This window comes from Heterocephalus glaber, unplaced genomic scaffold (genome assembly GCF_053883595.1).
Source record: "Heterocephalus glaber isolate CG9 unplaced genomic scaffold, H.glaber_assembly_v1.0 deba00000594, whole genome shotgun sequence".
In the NCBI taxonomy this organism is placed as follows: Eukaryota; Metazoa; Chordata; class Mammalia; order Rodentia; family Bathyergidae; genus Heterocephalus; species Heterocephalus glaber.
The window spans coordinates 32,890,599-32,908,196 of NW_028258151.1; the positions used below are offsets into that span (position 1 = coordinate 32,890,599).

Here is a 17,598-nt window from a genome sequence, read left to right on the forward strand (position 1 = left end):
CCTCATGTCTATTGAGAATGAAAGTGGCCTCATTTACACCTTTATGCTCATTAAGATGGCTATCAAAAAGGAAGAGAGAGAAAGAGACAGAGAGAGAGAATGTATTGACAAAGATCTGGAGAAACTGGAGTCCTTATGCACTGTTGGTGGGAATGTAAAATGGTACATGTGATCACCAATCTAGATGTCTACTTGACTGCATTGAAAAATGTCTAGGATATTAGTGAAGCACATTTCTGAGTATGTAGGGGTGGATCATGGGAAGGGTATGACCTTGGGGACTGTATCTGGTCCCTTGCCCCTTCCTCTCAGGATCTCCCCCTTCTCTACTTCCCAGATGCCATAAGTTGAGCAGCTTTGCTCCACTATGCCCCCCACCATGACGTTTCTGCCTGGGAGCCTTGAACCATGTACTGAAACCCCTGCAATCATAAGCCAAAATAAACCATTTCCTCTTCTAAGTCGTGTGTGTCAGGTGTTTTGTGACCAATACAGTAGAGTATGGTACTTCTCAAAATGGAATTTGTCATTCTACTTCTGGATATATATGCCAAAGAATTGAAAGCAGGATTTTTTTTTTCAATACTGGAGAGTAAACCCAGGATCTTTGCACTGAGCTACATTACCAGCTCTTTTTTATTTTATATTTTGAAAGAAGATCTCACTAAGTTGCCTAGGATGGACTTGAACTTGGGATCTTCCTGTCTCAGCCTCCCAGACTGCTAGGATTACAGGCATGTACCACCACACCCAGTTAAAGGTGGGATCTTAAAGAGATATTTATACACTCATGTTCACAGAAGCATAATCAGATAGCTAAAATACAGATGCAACAAGCGTCCATTGAGGGGTGAATAAGCAAAATGTGGCATATCATTAGAATACTATTCACCCTTGAAAAGGAAGGAAATCCTGACACATTATAATATGGATGAACTTTAATGACATCATGCTAAGTGAAATAAGCTAGTTACAAAAAAGACAAACACTGTAAGATTCCACTCATACAAAGTCCTCAGAGTAGTCAAAGTCAGAGAGACAGAAAGTGGAATGGTTGCCAGGAGCAGGGGAGAGGGCGATGGGGAGTCACTGTATAATGGGTGTGCACTTCAGTTTCACGTTATGAAAAGAGTATGGAGATGGATGGTGGTGACTGTTGCAAATGTCGTGAATGTGTTTAATGAAGTGTGTACTTACACATGGTTAATTAAGATGGACGTTTTTGTTATGTCTATTTCACTTCAATAAAAATTTTTTTTGAAAAACCAAAAGAAAATGGCCTCTCTTGATTGGGCTTCTATTAATTAAGGCATTGGCTCTGGTTCCTGAATCTACATCCTTCTGGCTCTTACAATACAGCCCAGGGCCAGTATCCTCAGGAAGCCCTCCTTCCGACTGGCCGTCCAGTCACCAGGCCCTCCCATTGTCCCGGCCAGCAAAGCTGTGACCTCCAGCCACCCCTGGGGACCAGCTGCTTTCTTGCAAAAAAGAGCTGGGGAAGCTGCTTGGAGGAACCTGCTGGACTGCCAAGGATGGGAGGGAAGTAAACATGGCAGAGCCTCTGCCTGAGTAGACGCCAATAAACCTGTACCCATCGTTAAAATACTCCCAGGCCAGTCGCTAAGCAGCTACTGCGCTGAGCCACCCTCCCTCCGAAGAGTCCCTTCCCCAGCCACCACGGCCCCAGACCAGCAACTAAAGGGGAACGTGTTTCGCAGGAAAAAAGGAAGCCTGGGCCTCATCCTCACTTCCACCACACCACTTGTTAAACATCCTTTGCCTCCCCTCGCTACAAGGTACCTCATCTCAAGGACAGAAAGGAAAAGAAGCCCCAGCCTGGTGCCGGTGCTGGTGCCGAGGGGGACCAGCTTCCTGAAAGGCATCGCTTTAATTCCCACCTCTGCCTCTGGCTCACTCTTCTCCCAGGAACACCAGATCTTGCCCAGGTCAGCTCTGGGCCGCTCAGAACAGTCCACGACCACACGCAGATAGTATTGCACACTTTTATTTACAGAAAACACAGATAAAGCATTTCAATGTTCATTTAGCAAACTGATCCACTCTCTTTTTTTTTTCTTTTTGGCACAAAGAAATTTCACAGATGGACCCCAAAATCAACCAGAAATTCATAGTAAGAAGACTCACCCGTTATTGCCGGTCCAGGGGCAGCCACAAGACTAAGACGGACAGACAGACAGACAGTCAGCATCACCACAGACTGGAGAAGATCAACAAGGCCCACGTTCACCTCACAGTTAGAACCTGCTCCCCGACAGGCAAGGGCGGCAGGAGGGAGCAGAATCTCTACTCTAAGGGAGAAGGTGGGTGCCAGGGGCGGGGAGCAGGGAGGGGGGAGGGAGAGACCCCTTTCCTACGTCAGCCAGAGGTGGTCCTTCGTTTCCATCCCCTTACTTTGCAGAAGTAAGACAGTGCAAAACCCCAACCCCCACCCCACACTCATCCATTCCAAAAGCTTGGAGGCTGGGGGTCGGGGTGCCTCTCCCCACCGGTCCCCATGTGCGTTGTGTGCATGTGTGAGTGGGGTGCTTGTAAACATCATCACGGTCCACCTAGAGACCCAACATCCGTGTGTCTGCATGGGGTGCGGGGCGTCCCCCACTTCTCCCGCCCTCTGCCCCAGGGATTCCCCTACGATGGTAGTGCAAATTTCAGAGACAAAAAGAGGCAGCAGGGAGTAGGGCGGGCAGAGGGCAGGGAGGACACAAAGATAGGCCGGGCGAGACAGACGGGCGGGCGGGCGCGGGCGGGGAAATAAGGCAACAGTTAGAAATGGTCCGACCCCTGGCGCCCCACCCCCCGCACGCCCGCCTCACGAGAAGGGCCGGAAGTCCCGCTCCTCCACCAGACTGATGGAGGGGTTCTTCAGCTCCTCTTCCGACCCGGCTATCTTGTACCCCAGCTGGGCCAGCACCTGCTGACAGGTGCTCTGGGCGAAGGCCACGATGTCGTAGGAGAGGCGGAAGCGCCACTTCTCAGCTGTGGCAGCCGAGTTCCGCACGGTGCCGTACTTGTGCTTGGCCAGGGTGGGGTCGGCCCGAGTGTTGTTCTGGATCCAGCGGGCCACATGGCCGTCCAGGGGGATCCCCAGGAAGCCGTAGATCTCCTCGGTCTTCTTCATGGGGTTCCTGGCCAGGTCCTCGTAGCGCACCAGCATGTACTTGCCCTTGAGCCACGAGGGCCGCATGAGGCCCGTGGACACGGAGTTGGAGAAGTCCTCGCACACCGTGGTCAGCTGCGTCACGTCCAGGTTGTACGGCTTCCTCCCCGTGCCGTACCAGAGCCGCCACAGCCGGTACGTGTCACGGAAGGTCTCGCTTCGGGAGGCCAGAATGCCCCGGGGGTCTCGGACCAGCTGGATGACCTTGAGGTTCAAGCGGGGGTCTTCGACCAGAGCCCGCAAGTCGTTCACCTCTGGCACCCGCACCGTCTTGATGGCCACATGGCTGCGCTCGCGGCAGGCCTCGGCGGCCACGGTCAGGTTCAGCAGCCCACACTTCCGCACGCAGTCCCCCTCTTCCAGGACCAGGTCGGGGCTCCCCGGGGGGTCACACACCGGCCGGGAGCAGAGGACCCTGCTGGCCCCTCGGCGGAAGATCCTGTCGGTGGTGTGGTTGACTGGAGGCGGCTTGATGTAGTTCTCCAGGAAGTAGAGGTCGCAGTCATAGAGGCTCCGCAGCAGGTCACGGCTGGCACCCAGCATGACCCGCCGGTCGGCCGGGCTCTTGCCCTGGGTGAAGCGGGGGATGAGCGTGTTCTGGACGTGGTAGAGGGGCTCGAACAGGTAGAAGACGTCCAGGTGCTGGTTGAAGAGCTGGCCCACGAAGGACGAGCCACTTCGAGTGGTGGCCAGGATGAGGACGTGGGTCTTCCGAGAGAGGTTATAGGCGAAGGTGGGGCCCTCCTCGCACGGCCGCTCGGCCAGCCCGGCCTCGGCCAGCCCAGGGCAGGTGTGGAAGGACTTGGCGGTGAAAGTGCGGATGGCCGTGTACTGGATAGCGATGGAGGCCAGGGCCAGGAGGAGCACAGCCTTCCAGGAGCATTGCATGGCTGGCCACCTTCATGGGGCTGCTTCTGCACGGCTCGAGGTCTGTGGGCAAAGGTGGCCCATGGTCAGGCACCTCCCACGGCATGGGGGCCCAGGGAAACATCCAGCCTCTGCCCAGGGCTCGTCACACACCCCTGAACCCCAAGCCACTTCAACACTAGACTTTGCCATTCTCCGGGGGGCTCCTGGGAACTTCAGGGAGCTGCACAAACTGTACCTGAAGATCTAACCTATAGATGGAGGCAGAGGCCTCCTGTCACAAGCCCCCAAGTTCCTTACGGGGCCCCGCTGGGCAAGAGCTTAACTCCCCCCACCCAGCTCTGACCCTTAGGGGAGCCTCAGGCCACACCCTGCCACCTCCTGCCACCCCGTGCCATCTCCTGGGCCCAGTTCTCTTTTCTCTGTCACAGCAGGTGTCTCCTTCTGAGCCCAGCCCCTGGCAGAAGGGCCCGCAACATTGTATCCAGGCCAACTGGGCCAGGAACAGTGAGCTGCCCTCAGCTTGTGGACATGGGTGACCAGCTACTTCCAGATGTGGGCTCCAGGCTCCCGGAATGTCCGAGAGGCAGCTGGCTCAGAGCAGCCTCCCTTCCCAGGCACCAGGGTTTACGGTCACACTGCCACAGGGTGAGCTTCCCGCAAAGCCCATCTTGGCCTGGGAGACAGGTGGGACCTGGCTCTGGCCTCAGCCCATCCACGTGCACACGAGGGATGGGGAGGGATCGTGGAAAGCGGAAAGGGCAGGGTGTGGCCAGGACAGCTGGAGCACCTTGCAGGTATCCCTGAGAGGCAAGCTCAGCTGCCGGCCCGAGAGCAGGCTGGGCAGCTCCCAGGGAGCTCGACACTCACCAAAGAGGGGCTGTCCCAGGCTGGACAGTCTGCAGCCACCAGTGTCGCCAGGCCAAGCCAGCAATGGTCCTGCGGGCCAAGCCTGTGCAGCAGCCCTGTGGCCAGCAGCCTGCAGAGAAGACAGAGTCCTGAGGGTAGGGCTGGGCTCCCAGGGTCGCCTCCTACATTCTCTCCTGTGCCCTGTGGCCCACAGGCCGCCCCCAGGGCCAGGCAGTGAGGGCCCCGAATGCCCCCTGGATTTATCACTGACTCCAGGGCCCCAACCAAGCAAGTGCCATCTCTGGTGCCCAAGGTCCTGCATCTTGGGCCACATCTCACCTTCACTTACCTCCCCCTTACCCTCCCAATGAGCCTGTGCCCCTCTGCTGGCACAAGGCCCATGGGCAGAGGCCGGCCAGCCTGAGTGCCCAGACTCCTGAAAGTCAGCGCGGCCCCCATTGGTTCTGCATTTGAAATCAGTGAGACAAAATCCAACTTGTTCAGTGATGGGGGTGGAGATCAGGCACAGGGCTCACCCCCCAGCCTCCAGGTCAAAAGCACAGCTCCAGAGGGCCAGCCAGGAAGAGGGATTCTTCCTCCTCAACCACACCGATGAGAGCAGAGCAGCTACCTGAAACGCAAAGCAGAAGTGGACCTTATTAATGAGCTGCACCAAGTCTGCGTTACAACGCCAAGATGGGAGCGATGATTCGGTCATCCTCTACCACGCACTGCCAAAGTACCACATCTTTTACTCACGTGAGCTGATTTCTTCCCCCTCAAGAACTCTGCACAGAGCCCAGTGAAGGGGTGAGGGGGCCTGCCTGAGCTCATCAGCCACTATAACCCCAAACAGAAGTTTCCCCAGAGCCCACGCTCTCTGACCCACCCCCAGGAGATCCCACTTTCTCGAACTTTCTGTTCCTCCAGCATTTGTTGAAAGGACCCAGCACGGTTCCTGACCTTCATAAGAGTATCAGAAGGGGTCAGGCTTGAAGTGCATCCCTTCCCTTCGCTGTCTGGTCCGTTCATTCATTCGTTCACGACTGATGGGGTGAAATACCTGTGCTATTTGTCACACATTCTGCTATTTGCTGTGGCTTCTCTGGGGTCAGGCCAGTGGATCTTCATTTTCCAAACCTGCACAGCCCCCTGCCCTGGCTCCCGCAAGTCCTGGCACCATGGTAGCCCTACAAACCCACAGGAGAGGCCGCTCCTCACTCCCATGGTATAGAGAGAGCAGTGAAGGCTCAAAGACTAAGGCAATATGCAGAAGCAGATAAGAAATAGCAGAAAGCGCAGTCCCTCCGGGTCAGACTCTAGCCAGGGCTTAGGCCCCTCACCATCAGCCCCAAGGGAGGAAATGGAGCTGGCCTTCGGGAGGGGAACCGAGCCTGGGCTGAGATAGCAGAGGGCACACTGCAGCTCCAGGCCTGGGAGTCCAGTTTTCAACATGAAACTTGACTCGCTATAGATACAAATCCATACCAGGTCACCAAGTGGCAGTAAATAGAGAAAAGAGCACAGTCCAGATTCCCAGTGATCAGAGAAGAGCCACAGCCTCCACCACACCCCATTGCACCTGACTTCACCTTCTGCCTGCAGGGGATGCAGCCCCCATCCTGGAGTGCGAAACCCTCTCTGCTGGGTGCCTGGCTCCCCTGCCAAGTACAGGCCGCTCCTCTGCCCGAGTGCCCAAGACAAAAGGGAACTGACGGCATTCAAGAAGAAACTGGGCAGGGAATGCCAACAACAGTAGTGCGGGTGACAGTTTTAAGTACTGAGGAGTCCGCCCTTGAGTTGCAATACCATCGCATCTGGCTGCATGCAGTCCCAGACACCTCTCAGCTCTCCTGGGGGGCAAGCCCTGCCCCGGGGTTTATGGGTAACATCGTGCCAGGGAAGGCCAGTCCTCATGGGCACTCCCAAGCATGCCCCCAGGCATGGACTCCTCCTGTGGGCACTCATCCCACCCTCGTGCCAACCCTGTGAGGTCGACAGTCACTGCCCATTGTACAGAGAGGGGAGCTAAGGCTCATGGTGGTGAGGTGACTTCCCCAAGCTCACACCCCAAAGGGGCACAGCCAGGACCCTAGGCCAGGCTATGTGCTGTGAAGTCCACACACAAATCTTCTTCCTGGATCTACTCCCTGGCTCACCGGTATTTCAGCCCTGAGACAACATCCCCTGAAATCTGGGATCCCAAGACAAAATGCACCCGGGAGGTTCTCCAAAGAGGAGCATCTGCCATGTTGCCCTAACTCTCTCTGCACCCCCACCAGAGAAGCGTAAGGCCAGGAGCAGGAGCTGCTGTTCTGCTCAGTGCCATCTGTCCCTAAGACAGGGGGCGGGGTTCACAAGGCACAGCCTGGGCACTGGGGAGCCAGTGTCTGAAGCCCAGACAAAGGCCACCCGCACCTCCCAGGGAGGCCAGAGCCAGGGCATGGGAACAGGAAGATGGGGGGATCCGGCCCTCCTGGAAGTGCCTTGCTCCCCTGCCAACCTGGCAGAGGCAGGTCCAGGGCTAGCCAAGTGTCCTTGGCATGCTGGAGGCATCTGCCCTGGAAACCCGAGCCCCAGGGCCAGGTCCTGCTGTTCCCAAGGGAGCGCTGGCCACTGCAAAAGCCTCCCCAATGCCCCTGGGCTCCAAGTTAGAAGGTGGAGCCCAGGCCCCCTTCTGGGCTTCCAGTGACTCAGGAATGGCCTCCCTCCACCTCTAGGGCATCGTGCCTCCAACACGGGAGCCCAGGATCCGTCCTTTGTGTTGGAAGACAGGGGAGATGGTGAACTAACTCCACGCCCAGGAGAAAGCTCCCACCTCAGCGCCAGCCAGCTTCCAATGGGCGCCCCTGGTGGGAGAGGAGCAGAACTTGATTCGGAAAAGCTCAAGTTCAGGGCTAAGGCCTCAAGCTGTGAGCCATGTCAGCCTGGATCTGTCACTCAGCAGGGATGCACACCTGGGTGATTCACCTGCTGCCCCTGAGCCTCAGTTTCCCCATCCATAATGGGTACAATCACAGCAGTGATTATAAGAATTGGAAGAGTTCTTAAAGGATTCAGACAATTCCAGACATTTAGTTAAGGTGCAGGCTCTCCCAGCTCGCCCACTTACTGGCTGTGGGAGCTTGTCTGGATGTCTTAATCTTTCTGGGCCTCTGTTTTCTCACCTGCAAAGTGGGAGTAATTATAACAAGGCTGTTGGGAGGACTAATTAGTTCTGACAGCACCCAGCACAAGGCAAGCACCCTATAAAGCAATTAATAGTATCATCATTAATGCTTTGCTCTTCTCTCCAGGGAAAGTGCCTCATTACACATCACCCTGCAGCCCACGGGGTCTCACTCTGACAGGGACACACACAGACTTCTCCCACCCCCTTCTGCCCCGCCTCTCTCCTTAGGCACCGCAGTGGCTTTCCTGCTGCCCTCTAGTGGCCAGAGGCTGTAGTGCAGCCTCCTGGACCGGCGTTTGCCTGGCAGGTTCTAAGCAGAAGCAGTGGCCAGCGGGAGATGAAGGCCGCAGGAAGCAGCGAGGTGTGCTGACAGCACCCGTCCCGGCTGCGCACCCCCCTCCTCAATCACTCCAGAGCCAGCAGCCACAGGCAGCCTCGCCTCATCCGAGGCCTCTTTCCTCGGGAGGGGAAGAACACTGAAGTTTCTGTCCCCGCAGGGGAGCCATGGCCTCCACCCTTCCCTGGCTGAGTGGCCAAGGGCTCTCCCTGGCCTCTGCGCCTTGGCTCTGACCATCGATCCAGAGACCAGAGGGCCCCAGCTCTGACGACCGACCGGGCTTCTCCATCTCACGAAGACCCCCACTCCACACTTGGGCCACCCTCGCAGCCGACGGGGCCCCCCTTGGCAGTGCGCATGTCCAGGCATCTTCCAGAAGGGACTAGAGTGGGGTGTCTTTGACTGTCCCCCAGCTCCGGCATCATCTGTGGCTGCCCCACGGGCTGAGGCCCACAGGCTCTGTTCTCCCTCCCTGCTTGGTGGGAATCCAGCTCGGCCCAGGGGCAGCTCTGTACTCTGTCTGGGCCACAGGCCCCTTGGGAAACACAAGTCCTTGTCCCAGAAAATGCCATTTGTACCCACAATGTTACACACACAACTTATATGTTTCCCGGGACCTCCTGAAGCTGAGGAGGCCCCCGCCCCAGAGGCCTGACCCCTTCACTGCTCAGAGAGGGCTCCAGGGATCCGCTTGTACTAACGAGGAACAAGCATCCCATGTAGAGAGTCAAAACAGCTAGGGCCAGAGAACGAGGTGTGATACCTACCACCATCTCTGGTTTTATAAGGAGCACACACAAATATTTATATACCTGCAGAAACACACTGGGGACGTGAACCAGAAACTGTGTGACGTGCAAGGTAGAGCCGAGAGACAGTTCATGGGGAGCTTTGAGTCATAATCCTCAGATGAATTGAAGCCACTTCACACAAGAGCTGGAAAGGTAGCTGTGACAGGGTGGGGCCCATCCTGTCCTAAACCCAGGGCACTGCTGACCAGCTGTTCCCTCTCCTATTTACAAGGTGCCCCGCTGCTTCCCTAGAGCTGGGCTCTCCCTGATTGGGTGGCCGTGATGGACAGCAGTTGGCTGGACACCGTTGGGACAGGGCAGGAGCTGGGGTTATGGAGAACAGCTCCCTCGGAACTTGGGGACATGCCTCCCTTCCCTCTCTCCTCCCCAGGACTCTTATAAAGGCCAAGGGGGATGGGGAAGGAAAGTGGAGAAAAAGGGAACTGAACGTTGTCTCTCTGAGCAGACTCAGAGCCGGGATGGAGGGGCCCCAAAGCTCTGGGGTGCCAGGAACCAGAGCAAAGGGCAGGGAACTGGACAGGGAAGGGGGAGTTGGCTGGGATAGAGGCTGGGGGAGGAAATGCTTAATCCCGGATCTGCAGGAGCCAACACTGAGCCACCATAGATGTTTGTTTAGTTAAGGCTCAAAAACATAAAACAGCAAGGTTTTTTCTTCCCTGGGAAAATTAGGCGATGAAAATGAGGCAAGCAGAAAAGAAGAGTATGAAAGTCCGAAAGAAGCAGGAACAAGGTCAGCGTAAGAGCCAAGTGGCCTGTGGGCTACACGTAGGGGTCAGAGCTTCCTGGCAGTCAATGGGAAAGGAGCAGTATTTACATGTTTCATGGGATCCATGAGATAAGGACTAGAGCTTATCGACTCAAGAGACCTCCAGCTACTCTAAATACTTTGCACCCGATTTCTTCCAAGAGGTCTCCAGAGCCACATGCTACCATGAGCCATGACCTGAAGTTCTCACACCTAATAAAACCACAGGCAAGCTGCAGAGGCCTGGGACCTAGGGCATCCTTCAGTGTGGGCAGTATGGGAGCATAACCTGACAGGGTCTCCAGTGAGGGCCCCAGGGCTTCTCTCTGGGGTCACGCCACCTCCACTCGAACCGTGGAGTCTACGGAACCGGCACCAACACAAACATGGTGGTTGTGTACAATTTTGAGTCCTTGGGCCCCACAGCACCTCCTCTGGGCAACACAGTAGGATCACAGCCTTACTGCCATGATTCCCATGACGACCACACTGAGTCACTGGTCCTCTACATCTGCACACTCAGCAGAGCTGCCCCTCTGCATCTCGGCCACTCCAGTGTCCACGGGCAATGGCCTTGGGGACACCTGGGTGTCTCAAGCCTCCTGGAGAAGTCACCCAAAGGCACTGGAGGAGGAGCCTGGCAGGCAGGTAGGCAGGGCCTGGGTGGGACCCTTTCTGCTTGTGCATCACAGCCAGGAGGCCCGAGCGAAGGCTTCACCTCTGCAGGCCTGTGGTCATCATGGATGAAATGGAGGACACAGCACAGGTCTCCCAGGTGCTTGGGCCATGAGACAGGCACCTGGTGATGCCAGCAGTTCAACACAGGGCTGGGCACGCCACAAGTGCATCTGGCCTGAAATGTTAGAGTTAAAAAATGTGCCATAGCCCCCTCCAGGGGAGTCCAGGTGGCTGGGGCCCCTTACTGCCCTGCCTACAGAGACTTGGCTTGACTGGGGAAAGAAAGATGCCATGTGGTCTTGCCTTGGGCCCAGAGTCAGTCACCCCCCCCCCCGGCCCCCGCACAAGGCCCCAGTGTGCCTGGCTCCCGGGGAGAGATGAGTCAGAAGGCTGGTTCCCTGTCTCAGGCTGGGCTGAAACAGGCAGGACTCTTCTGCCCGACGCTAGGCGGAAAGGCCCCGGTTTCCTGTCCCCCCCCCACCCCCCCCACCAGAAGCCACAGCCGAGTGGGAATAGTACCGAGGCCCCACCCCTGGATCCCAGCTTCAGGGATGGGAAGAAAATATCAACAGGGGCCGGCCCTGTGAGGATGTGGGGTGGGATGGGACCCTGAGTCTTTTTTTTTTTTCTGGTACCTGGAATCAAATTCGGGACCTTGCACTTGCGAGGCAGGCGGCAGAACCACTGAGTTGAATCTCCGGCAAGGGTCCTGAGTCTTACGGGCGGAAGTGGCCACAGGTGCAGACACCCAGAGATGACCACGGACCTGGCTGGAGCTGAGGCTACTTGCCTCCTGCCAGTGCCACCTTCCCCGTGAGGCTTGGGCCGGTAGGGGACACTCGTCCGAGCACTTTAGGATTTAGACTCAGCTGCCCCTAAGCATAGAGCTTTAAACCCCACGTCACAAGAGCAAGAACATCACCCAGAACTGGGACACCAGACAGACGGGCCAGGGGTGCCAGGACCGAGGTGGCCAGCAGGCTCCCAGACACACTAATGCCCATCCTGGCCACAGCCACCTCCCCCACCCAGACAGTGGCTCATCCAATACCTACCCACCATGTGCAGGATCGAGTCCCTAAGACGTCACCTGAGGCCCTCCCGGGTCTGTGCCATCCCACCACTTGCCCGAAGACCACCCTTCCCGGCTGAATGACAAGAACAAAGATTACCGTGAACAGCTGTGAACACGGGGCCAGTGGGCCCCCAGAAGCAGGAGCCCGGACCCGCTCAGCTCCCCATCAGGGCCTCGGATCTGGGCTAGGTAAGTACAGGGAGGCTTGAGGGGCTTTATGGCCGAGGAGCCCAGGAATGCCCCAACCCCATGCCACCAGGAGGCCACCGAGAAGGTCTCCATGAGCACCTGGCTAGAAGTAATCTGGAACAGGACATGCCTGCGCCAGGCTGCCACCGCCTCAGTCCCCTGGGTAACAAGCATTAGGAAGAGTCCCCCATGAGGCACATGGGCAAAGGGATGAATGGCTCTCAGCAGACAGCAAAGGGGCTTCCGTGATAAGCCAACTGGCAGCTGCTCTCCAGCCCCAGCCCCATGGGGGACACCTGCCATGCATCACCACAGTGGACCCTCTGCGAGTCCAGGGCTATGGACTGCAGCTGCGTCTACTTCCCAGGTGAGGCTCAGAAGGTGAAGGAGCTGCTCCCACGGCACAGGCAGGGCAAGGCGGAGAACAGAACGAGGCGGTGTGCGTGGTGTGTGCTCGCCTCCCCACACTTTACCCCTGCCTCCAGGCCTTGCCTTCCTTCCCCACTCGGACCTCCTGCAACACTGTGCTGCAGAAGGTGAAAGCCAGCCCTGCGGTCCTGGGCAGCTTTGCCCTCTGAGTGCCAGAGGGCAGGGGAGGCCATGCCCACTCCCCAGACTCAACCGAGATCAAGCACAGAAAGCTCCCAGCAAAGTGACTGGTCTGCAGCCATCACTCAATTAGTGGGACCTCCAGAATGTCAGAGACGTCAGGCTCCGTCATTTCCTCTGCCCTGCAGAACCCTTGAAGGACAGCACCAGGGACCCCTCCACCCATCTCTGCCCAGCACCTAGCTTGGGGTCCCCAGCACACTGCAGGGGTGTCAGTGGGCGGAGAGGTCCTAAACCACTCACTGTCACCGCAGAGACCAGAGAGGCCATGGGCTGCTTCCTCCCCATCCCGGTGAAGCAGACAGCTTTCCAGATCTTTCCCAGCCCATAGTCTTCTGGCTCTAATCAAGGCGCAAGCACGAAGGGGAATCTCTAAACATTTAGAAAACTCGGGAACCCTGTGCCCCACTAGGCACCGGGGGGGATTTATAAAGAACAAATCATGCCTGACAAACTTGATAGCTTTCTTGATAGAATTACAAGACTGGTAGATGAAGGAAATGCAGGCAAGGTAATATATCTTGATTTTTAGCAAAGCTTTTGATACAGCGCCCCGAGTAATCTCACAAAGTTAATTCAAACAGACTAGGCCTTAAGCATTTGTCAGGGGACCCAAGAGCAGGAAGGGCCAGGTCCCAAGGGTCCCCGGGGAAGGGGCTAGGAGGCAGAGCTGGGTGTGGGGCAGGGCCGTCAAGCTGGCGCTGGGTCACATCCTATCTAACATCTTCATTAATGATCCTGAGAGAGGGAGTAAACAGTCCGTTAATGAAATTTGCAGAGGATATTAAATTGGAAGGTGTTGTGAACACCAATGAGGACAACAAAGAGGTCCAGAGAGACCTGGGGGGAAGAACCTTGGCAGGAAGCAGAGCCGGCGGTGGGGGGGCGGGGTTGCTGGGCAGCTGCCGGAGCTGCCTGGAGAGCCCAGGAAGAGGAGGGTATCCCCAAGGCTGATGCGGATGCTGGAGAAGCCACAGCCACCTTAGGGTCTGGCCAAACAAGCAGAGCCCAGGAATCTCAGTTTTTCCATCGATAAAATAGAAGGAAGGGGCAGGGGTGAGCAGGGTGCGTACTGCTCTGACATCTGGCATGATGGAGGGGGGCTTTAGGGAGCTCCAAGCTGGGGCCACAGGACAGCGGGGAAGGGACACTGGCCTTCACGGTCACCCCAGGTCTCCTCAGGCCATGCCCCGAGATGCTGGGGATAGGCACTGCCGGGGTAAGGCTTCTCCCTGCCCCAGCCGGTCCAGATTGTAGGACACACTGGCAGCAAGTAAGGCAGAGAGGCTCCGAGCCGGGACCACAGCAGGAAGCCTGAAGCCCCCGCTGGCTGATCCTCAAGAGGGAGACGCGCCCCCGGCCAGGTGGACCAGCCTTGCCAGGGTCAGGACACGTGGCCTCCCCACCCAATCTCATCCCTCTGTCAGGAGGGCCCTGTCTCTGCCTGGATCTCATTTGTCCTTTTTCCTCTGCCCCAACCCTAAGGCGCTCTGTGACCAGCCCTCCCCCAGGGGACTCAAGTGGAAAACACCCAAGCATCTGGACTCACCAGGTCTGAACAAGAGCCAGGACTGCCTAGCTCGGTGCCAGCCCAGCACGATCCAAAATAAAGTCTCTGTGGGAAGAAATGGATGTCGATGCCCAGCAGGGGACGGAGAGGTACTGCTCAGGGCCAACCCACGCAGATGCCAGGACCACCTGCTGGGACAGGGAGAGGGATCCAGGTGAACCAGTCCCCTGACTTAATGAGTAACCGTGACACTGCGCTCTTACTATGGTGTTGTTCTACGTGTATTCCGCATATTAACACATTTGACCTTCACAGCCCTGTGAGATAGATACTCTCACTGTCCCTGTTTTACAGAGAAGGAAACTGAGGCATTGAGGGGAAGCTTCAAGCCCTGGCACCTAGCCAGAAGGTGCAGGGAGGGACAGCAGCCTGCCAGCTGGTTGGCTCCAACACAGAGACCAACGGGGGAGAGGGGCAGCCCTCCCCCCAGGGAGCCAGAGCCTTGCCACCCCCATCTTCCCCAGGAAGGGGAGTTGGTCCAGCTCCTGCCACACTTGTGGAGCCTGATTTTACTATATGTTTCCCTTCTCCCCCACCATCAGTGCCGCGCTACACCGAGTCCACCGAACAAGTCTGTTTCCATGGAAACCATACAGTGACTCAGGGCTTCGGGACCTTCTCTGAACCAGATTATGAATATCAAATGCTCCCTCCCCACACCAGTGCAGAGTGGAGTTGGGAAAGTAAAGGGAGACCCACAGTGTATAAGGGATGGAGACAACGGAGGGTGGGGAACCCGGGATATGAACCTGGCCCCTCCAGGCACCTGGACCCCCTCAGACTCGATGCCCCTCCTCCGGTGCAGCCTGACACCCAACACCAGCACCTCGGCCCCAAACTTCCTCTGGACTAGTGCCCGGGGTTGGGGGTCCACACCCCTCCCAGAAATGGCAGCCTGCACCTGGCAGAGGTGGCTCAGAGGCCAGGGCAAACAGCAACTGTCTTCCAGGGGAGCTGGACTTCAGTGCTGAGGAGGAAACCTCCAGCCAAGTGGACTGCAACTACTCAGAAAGAGGGAAATGCGGATGGAGGGTCTGCTTTGAGAGGCGGTGGCTGGGTGCAACTACAGGGAAAGAGGGTGTGATTTAAAAGCCCCAGCAGGGCAGGAGGATAAGTGGCAAAGGCTTCCTCTTAGTCATGCAGCCCATCCTTCTCCTGCCCACCACAGCAGCTGGCCTGGCTGTGGGTCACTCACCCACCCTGTCAGGCCTTGAAAGTTGGCAGTGCCAGCTCCTGGCCTCCCGAAGGGGTCTCAGGCCCAAAGGCAACCCGCCCCCTCCTTTCCCCAGCAGCTCCCGCAGACCCAGGAGGGAGGGGAATGGAATAGGTTGGAAGCTTGATACCTCCCTGGTGAATCCATGTGTGAGTCACAACGGTGAAAGCACTTTGAAAAAGAAACAGGGTCATCCTGATCCCTGCAAGTGTTGGGCTGCTGAGGACAGAGCCGGGGAACTGCCGGCCCAGGTAAGGGCAGCCTGACCAGGCAGGCCCCACCTGCGGGGCAGAGGAACCCTGGAACAGAGCTCCCCGATACCTGACCACTGCTTGCCTCTTTCGCCTCCTGTTCCCTTTGGCTTGTTAAAGTGGTTCCTTCCCAGCCCGGGTGCCACCTCCTCCTCCGTTCTGGGTGTCCTCTGCCCCCTGCTCCTGCCAGCCCTCCAGAAGATGCTGGCTGAATTTCTGTCCTTGACTGCACCTCCGTCTCCCTTGATCCAGCCTCCCTCCCTGTCCGTGGCAAGTCCCGTGGCAAGCCCTTCCCAGGGGCCTCCTGCTTAGGAGCAGTTTTCAAGTCCAGCAGGAGGAAACCAGCCCTAGAGCGGGGGACCAAACCTGGGAAAGGGCAGGTCTGGGGTTGGGAGAGGGGTCACATGTAGCTTCTGCAATCAGGCCAAGATGCCAACCTGGGAAGACCATGAGGTTTTCCGGCCCTCAGGTTGCTTGGCCGTTTAACCCCTAGTATCCCGGGCAGACCTATCACCATGAAGGCAGGCGCTGAGTACCTGGAGCCCTGAACAGCAGCTTCCGGATGCCCCCGTAGAAGAGCAAGCCTGAGGGTTGCCCGGCTGCACCATCCGGCAGCCCCGACCCCACAGGGCCCAGCGCATCTCAGCGTGGTGGGTGCGGGCGCGGGGCCCGGTGGGAGCAGGAAGCAGAGCGCAGCCCCCGCCCCGCCTCCGGTGCAGCCCCCGCCTCGGCGCACCCAGGCTGGGAAAGTTACGGCAGGCGCGGGGACCACAGCGTCTGCGGGCGCCCGGCGGCCCCGGGCTGTAGGATGGCGAGCCCGGGTCAGCCCGAGTGGACTCCGCAGCGGAGCACACCCGAGCGCCCCGGGGCCGCCGCGCGCCTCAAGTTTGCCGCCCTCCCCAATGGAGGCGGGGGTGGTCGCGGCTCCGCCGGCCCCGCCGCCCCTCCGCGTCCTCCGGCAGCTCCGGTCCCCGGCGAGGGGCGGCTCCCCGGCCCGCGCCCTCCCGCGGCTGCAGCCGAGTCCGCGCCGCCCGCCCCGGGCCCGGCCGCTACCTGGTCGGGGCTGCGCCAGGAGCCGCGACTGCAGCGCCCCGCGCCGGCTGCATCTTCGGGTCCGGACTCAGGCTCGCCGGGGCATCCTCCGCCGCGACTGCTGCTCGGCCTCCGTGGCCCGGGGCGCAAGCCGGGCGATCAGAGGCGGAGGGCGTCCTGGGCACGGCAGGGATCTGGCCTGGGCGCCGGGCTGGAGGTGCGCGGGACGCCACGGGGCCAGGGCCGGAGCGCCGCAGCCCAGGCGCCGGCGGGAGCAGCGGCCGCAGGCGAGGAGCCTTGCGGAGCGCCCGCCTCGCGTCCCCAGCCGAGAGCGGCGGCGGCGGCGCTTCAGCGCCGAGCGAGCGGCGGGCGCTGCGGCCCCGGCTCCACCCCCGACCGACCGCCCCTCGCGTCCCCACCCCTTCGGCGGGCTCCCGCCCCCCGCACCGCCCCGCCGGCCGCGAGCGCTTGGGACACCCGGGGCAGACCGCACCCCGCCACCGCCGCCTACGGGCCGCCACGCCCACCCTCCCTCCGGCCACCCCAGGCCCGTGGGCGCTGCTCTCTGCGCTGCCCGAGCCTTGCGCCTGGGCGCCTTCGTCCCCAAAGTCAGCTGGAGCTCCAGCCCCGCCCGCAGCCTTCATCGACCCCTTCCCCTGCCCGGCCCGTACAGTGAGAAGAGAGGCTCCGAGGCCCAGAACCCGAGCCAACCTCCTCACACTGCCAGTGCCTCAACCCGCATCCCTAGCCTACCCTACTCCCCTGCCCTTTTTCTTCTCGAGTGTGGAAATGGGTCATTTGTCCCTGCTCCAGGTGTCTGTCTTGGGCAGGACTGGGTGATTTAGAGGCACTGGGGGACATTTGCAGACCGGCGTCTTCCACCCCGCCCTGGCTACCAGGCTCCTACGCGGGAACCTGGAGCCACTGGCTCAGATGCGCCGGCGACTGGGGCAGAGCAAGCAGGCCAGGCGCTGTGGTCTTTCATTGTCTGCGCAAATATTGGCTGAGCATCTCCCACAGG

General features: G+C 58.7%; 1 protein-coding gene across 6 annotated transcripts; it reads right to left on the reverse strand.

Annotated features, from left to right (window-relative positions):
* Nucleotides 1–1,989: 1,989 nt before the first annotated feature.
* On the reverse strand, nt 1,990–16,917 carry Chst1 (carbohydrate sulfotransferase 1). 6 transcript variants are annotated; one of them, XM_013074974.3, is made up of 4 exons: nt 16,599–16,917; nt 5,431–5,525; nt 4,916–5,024; nt 1,990–4,108 (listed from the first exon to the last, which is right to left on the reverse strand). In XM_013074974.3, the coding sequence occupies exon 4, from the start codon at nt 4,064–4,066 to the stop codon at nt 2,831–2,833; it is 1,236 nt and encodes a 411-aa protein (XP_012930428.1). In that variant the 5' UTR covers nt 4,067–4,108; nt 4,916–5,024; nt 5,431–5,525; nt 16,599–16,917; the 3' UTR covers nt 1,990–2,830. The 6 variants fall into 6 exon arrangements, with proteins under 6 accessions (XP_012930428.1, XP_087061798.1, XP_012930429.1 ...); XM_087205672.1 differs by having other exon boundaries at nt 5,244–5,525; nt 16,599–16,895; XM_013074975.3 differs by lacking the exon at nt 16,599–16,917 and adding an exon at nt 14,061–16,292.
* Nucleotides 16,918–17,598: the final 681 nt, after the last annotated feature.